This window comes from Amphibalanus amphitrite, unplaced genomic scaffold, assembly GCF_019059575.1.
Source record: "Amphibalanus amphitrite isolate SeventyFive unplaced genomic scaffold, NRLGWU_Aamphi_draft 000666F_arrow, whole genome shotgun sequence".
NCBI lineage: Eukaryota > Metazoa > Arthropoda > Thecostraca > Balanomorpha > Balanidae > Amphibalanus > Amphibalanus amphitrite.
In genome coordinates, this window is record NW_024882160.1 from 39,646 (window position 1) to 45,439 (window position 5,794).

Genomic DNA, 5,794 nt, shown 5'->3' on the forward strand with positions numbered 1-5,794 from the left:
CTGATGACCTCGCGCTGGCGCTTGGCGCGCGATTTTGGCCATTGCCAGACTCCTTTTTCATGGTGCGCCGCAGGTTCGGGTGGTCTCTTGGGAAAACGACGATAGCTTGGAGCGAGAAGTAACAAAGGACATCTGGTCTTCACCATTGGATAGAAAAAACATCAGGGCATGAAATGACACCAAAAAAATATGTGCACGTGCAATAACGCTAAATTGCTGAAGGCACTTCCATTACTTAATAGTCAACCCTTATGTTTCATTATCGTTTGGGGGAGGGGGCAAACGGGCCACTTTAGACCTCTGGGAAGGTGGCATGGCCCTAAATGCCCCCTCCCTGGATCCGCCAGTGTAAGAGACCATTAGAGCTGCAGTTGGGTACCTCAGACGTCAGGGTACGCCCTCAGATGTATAGGACTCGCATGGAGACCTCTTATGCTATAGTGGACTGAAAGGACCCAAAGGAGCCTGTCAAGGGCTCCCGGAGATAGACGTGGGCCCTCAGGAGCCCGCCAGAGCCCCCAATAAGGGATAAGTGAGGCATACCAAGTGCCTGCAATTGCATATTGCATAAGCCATAACGCCTTTACAAATCAATATATTATGTATCAGTGGCAGATCCAAGGGGGGCCACATGGGTCATGACCCCCCTTGGTGCCCGGGGGCACCACAGGCGTGTCAGGGGCACCACCGGCCTAGCAGGGGCACCACCAGCCCGCCAGGGGCACCACAGGCCTAGCAAGTAGCAAGGGCACCACGGGCCTGTGAGGGGCCCCACAGGCTTGTCAGGGGCACCCCAGGTCTGTCAGGGACACCAGAGACCTGCCAGGGGCGCCGCCGGCCTCGCAGGGGCACCATGGGCCTGTCAAAGGGGCACCAGAGACCTAGTAGGGATACCACAGGCCTTACAGGGGCACCACCGGCCTTACAGGGGCACCTTGGGCCTGTCAGGAGCATCACAGTCCTGTCAGGGCCCAGGGGCACCAGCGGCCTAGCAGGGGCACCACAGGCCTGCCAGGGGTACCACCGGTCTAGCAGGGGCACCACCGGCCTCGCAGGGGCACCATGGGCTTGTCAGGGGCCCCACCGGCCTCGCAGTGGCACCACCGGCCTCGCAGGGGCACCACCGGCCTCGCAGGCATCACGGCATCACGCAGGTCGCAGGGGCACCTTGGGCCTGTCGGGGGCATCACGGGCCTGTTGGGGGCACTTAAGGCTTGTCAGGGGCACCACAGTCCTGTCAGGTCCCAGGGGCATCAGCAGCCTAGCAGGGGCACCCTAGGCCCGCCAGAGGCACCACAGGCCTGCCAGGGTCCAGGGGCACCACAGGCCTAGCAAGGGCACCACGGGCCTGTCAGGGGCACCTCAGGCTCCCGTGCTACCCCCCCCCCCCCGGATCCGCCAGTGATGCCACACCACGCGAAACACCGCCAACTACCAGCTGCCGCGCCATAAACACGTGCCAACAACAGTCTTTTTTTGAAGGTCGACTCCGCTCGCGCAACTTTTGACTGACCCTCACTGCTACCATATTGCTTCCATATTATGCTGTGGAAACTTTACTTCACCAAGTGGCTAAAAACCTCCATCAAGGTATATTTTCTTAGAAATTTTTCTGACGTTTTGGGGGGGGGGGGCCAAACAGGCCACTTTAGGCCTTTGGGGGGGGGGGGGCATGGCCCCCGTGCCCCCCCCCCCCCCTGGATCCGCCAGTGGCGGCGACACGTTGTAGATATGTACATATATTCCCCTGTCCATTGTCTGTGTGGAGCATTGGGTAGTCACCTACATCAACATGTATTCAAATGAGCATGATTCCGTAACGGCAATTAACTCAAGCCCACGTCATGCACGTAAAAGGTAAGTGTCCATCAATCAGGCGCGGCCGTTTCGCCACCGGCCGCCACCCCATACGCCGCGGGTCCTTTCGCGCTGTGCTCGGATCACACAATTATCAGCAGGCTCGAACCGACAGCTCCGCGGTCACAGAGCGCACTCTGACGCGACCGGTCACGACCCGCGGCCGCAGCTTCCGGTCGGACCAACGAGCGGACCGTTCCGAGTGGGTCCTTCACTGGCGCAAACACAGAGGCTGATAGCTGCATCCGGTTACAGCAACCGTCTGTACGCTGCAGAAAAGCCCGCCGGCAGTCATGTGTCTTATCGTGTGAAGAGTGACCGAGCACTGCGGGAGGGATACACTGCGAGTGAGCCTGTGCGGGCGGTGGGATATTTCTGCCGTTTAATTGTACGGAAGCTCGCACAGTGTCGAAACTCACTGCTGTCTAGGACGAACACCTGAGCAATGCGCGGTGAAAATCTTCCGCGTTATTGCGAAATCGGTGCGAAAGGTGTGGCAAATGCTCTACTGGACGGGAAAATGCATGGGATATCCGTATTGCTCAAAGCGATTAGCGCATGACTTGTATGAGTTGTACTAACAATTAGTAACATTGCAACCGCACCGATTTTATGCAAAGTTATGGGTAGCTTTTATGGTATGCCTACGTTCAGTCTAGTTATTTTTTCTTCAACAATTTCCCTTATACCTACGGTTAGAATCGTGATGACTTGAAACAAAACCCATCAACAATTAGTCACGAACCGACTGATATGTAGCTACGGAAACGATTAAGCTGCCTAGTGCCTATTATAACCGTCTCTGTCACCGTTGTGTCTTTCACTCTGCGTTCCTACGATTCAACTCCAGCATGCGAGTTTTAAAGACGGGGCTGCACTGCACAGCCCACAAACACCTAAGTTATGTGTTATTTTTCCTTGTAAACCAACATTCAGGACGGAAAATGTGTCAACATTTCGACATTCATAACTTTGTTCGTGTTTATTTCTATTCATGAGTCGTTGCTGCTTATAAAGGTCACAAACGACACATCAATACCTATCTTATCTTGGAACACACTACCCGCGGCAATATTGCGACCCCACACCCACACAAATGACACGGTCACGGCCAAAGTCACGAGGTCACGGGCGGCTGACTGGTCCGACCAGCGGCACCACTTCAGGTCCTCCTCTGGTAACAAAAATATCGCACAGTATCACAGCATGGGAATTCGCGCGCCTTAACCTAATGACTTAGATTTCACAAGAGCTTTCCGCTAGACTTTACCCCAAGCCTACCACTAATTCAGTTCTATGACACGACGGTGGGGTTACGTCAGCGTGCCAGCAGTGGCATCAGAGAGTCGGGATCTACGTCCGCATGCGGTCAGAGACTGCGGAGTGGACAAGTTAGCCCTGCTGATAACCCTGCTGCTGCTGCGGCTGCTGCTGCTGATAGCCCTGCTGGGGCTGCTGGTAGCTCTGCTGCGGCTGCTGAGGTTGCTGGTAGCTCTGCTGCGGCTGCTGTGGCTGCTGGTAACCCTGCTGGGGCTGTGGCTGCTGGTAGCTCTGCTGCGGCTGCTGTGGCTGCTGATAGCCCTGCTGCTGGCACTTGCTGACGGTGTGGTAGGTCTGCTGCGTTTTCGTCACAGCCACCGTCTGGTACTGCTGCTGGGTGACCGTCTGGGTGATGTACTGCACCTGTGGCACGTTCACCGTCTTGGTGGCCACCACGTTGTAGGACTGAGTGGTGAACTGGGTCTGGACCTGGGTCTGGAACTCGGTGGCCACCGAGGTCACCACCTGTGGGTCAGAGGGAAGGCAGGTCAGCGCCTGGGGCTAGTCGGGAAGGCTGGGTCAACGCCTTCAGTGGCAATGTGCAGGTTAACTAATATAGGTAGCAGGTATTTCTGTTTGGTACTTAATTTTATAGCTATTTTAACCATTTGAATTCAGGGTTGTTAAATGATATTCATTTGTTAACGTGCATGCATAAAATTTTCGAGCGTATACTTTTACGTCTTCAAGGGATTTAGCTGACCCAATATCTAAATGATGAGCTGAAGTAACAGGCGATGCTACATATTCGTCCCACCGTAAAGCCCCACCCGAGGCACACCGGCCGTCTTACCTGCGGCACGTTGACCACGCTGGTGGAGGTGACCTGGACGGGGTACTGGCGCAGCTGGGTCTGCGTCACGTGGTCCGTCTCCGTCACCGTCAGGTGCTCGTCCTCAGTGAGCACCAGCGTGGAGGTGATGGCCTCCACCTGGGGCACCCTGACAGTGCGCGTGCGGTACGAGATGCGCGTGTCCTCCTGGTATCCGGGCCGCGCCGCCTGGCTGGTGGTGACCAGCTTGATGGCTGTCACCGGCACCGTCTCGGTCGCCGTCACGTAGCGGTACAGCGTGGTGGGCAGCTGGCGCGTCTGCGTGTCGTACACTGTCACAGGGATCATCGTCTTGGTCCAGGTGAGCACGAACACGGTCTTCGTCCGACACTTGGGGCCGGGGTCGGCGGCGGGGGGAGCGCCGTACCCGCCCACCTGCCGCTTCTGTAGCTCCTTCGAGCCGGACAGCACGGCCAGGCACAGCAGCAGCGTGCTCCTCAGCATCTGCAGGAAACAGGGCGTTAGTTTGACGGGTGCCAGGCTTAGGTAGTGCATATCTCGACAATATTTCATAGATTGAAATTATTAGTTAGTCTCATTATTTCCACGATTACTGGCGACGATATGTTCCTTACTACTTAGGCGGTGCTGCTGATAAAATTTACTTTGATAGGTACATTAAAGGCATTATTAAGAAAAAGTATAATACCTCTTCGACCTCATGTCACCCCGTGCACCCAGTGCACTCACCATGTTGGCGATGTTGTCCCTGGAGGTGGTCGCTCGCCAACTACCGCCCATCGCGTGTGCCGCCCGTCTATATAGCCCGCTCACTTACTCCCGGACTGCCGCGCGCGCCGCCCTTTCGCCGAGCGTTTCGCGACGAGCTGGTCAGTCCCAGGAGCGAATTGGTCAACGGCAGCAGCACCCGTGCCGTCACCAGCTCGCGGCTGTTTTTAACGAGCGTTGTCCAACTTTGGGGTGAAGTGACCGGTGAACATGCAGGGGCGAGGCTGAATTCCACCATTCACCGGGATGATCAGCTGTCAGTTTCGGTTATGCAGATAGGAATCAATGTGGATTACGATGCATTTACCCACCCCAGTACCTTTCGCTTTGGTGGGTGGAAGTAAAAACTTGCTGCGTAATTGCTGGTACGGAAGCAACTGCATTAAATAGCCGCTCTATGATCTACGAGTAAACCGATGACTCGGACATATGTATACCTGAACTACGAAAAAATCAAAATACGATTTTAATTTGTCTAATATATCTGCCGTCATACCACATGTACACAATATGAGTAGGGGAGAGTGGGGCAAAACGGCCACCCTGACGCTTTTACGATGCCAACGCTTGATTTTTAAAGTTGAAAAGATTTTTTTTTTATACCAATGTGACTCCTGTTAAATTGTCTTTTGTTTCAACTGTGTTTCATTTCCAAAGGCTTTCGCATATGGAAAATATTGGCAAAACTTAAAACCTATGCATTTTGGCCACTTTGTCCCATACTCTGGGGCAAAGCACAACGGCGACTTCTAAAATCCGGCTATAAGAAACAGAATAGTTGCCCTTATGTACGGGTAATTGATGTTTAATTTGTCTTCTTCCCACCCGTATAAGTAAACAAAAAAGGACATTCATGGAAAACCATTTAACTGCATTATTTGGCAACTCATGTAACTGAAAAGTGGCGGAGATTAATGACCATACATTTCTATATGAATAACGTTATTTGCCCAGATGAAAACAACTTATGGTCAATTCGTAGCTGGCCACTTTGCCCCGTCCACTTTGCCTCGAGCATACCGATTACCGTCCGAGACGAAAATATTCCAGCTCGGC

The 5,794-nt window shown here is 54.0% G+C and overlaps 1 protein-coding gene across 1 annotated transcript; it reads right to left on the reverse strand.

The window, feature by feature from the left end:
- Positions 1–2,820: 2,820 nt before the first annotated feature.
- Positions 2,821–5,324, reverse strand: LOC122364274 (DNA translocase FtsK-like). Its single transcript, XM_043334495.1, has 3 exons — positions 4,700–5,324; positions 3,971–4,453; positions 2,821–3,642 (listed from the first exon to the last, which is right to left on the reverse strand). Exons 1-3 carry the CDS (start codon positions 4,748–4,750, stop codon positions 3,250–3,252), a joined length of 927 nt encoding a protein of 308 aa, XP_043190430.1. The 5' UTR covers positions 4,751–5,324; the 3' UTR covers positions 2,821–3,249.
- Positions 5,325–5,794: the final 470 nt, after the last annotated feature.

What these genes read in the sequence shown, in the direction of transcription:
- LOC122364274 (XM_043334495.1), bottom strand. Translation starts at nt 4,750, where the DNA reads ATGGGCGGTAGTTGGCGAGCGACCACCTCCAGGGACAACATCGCCAAC. An exon ending in GGGACAACATCGCCAACATG is followed by an intron (nt 4,454 to 4,699) that starts GTGAGTGCACTG and finishes TGTTTCCTGCAG; the next exon opens with ATGCTGAGGAGCACGCTGCT. An exon ending in GCGTGGTCAACGTGCCGCAG is followed by an intron (nt 3,643 to 3,970) that starts GTAAGACGGCCG and finishes TCTGACCCACAG; the next exon opens with GTGGTGACCTCGGTGGCCAC.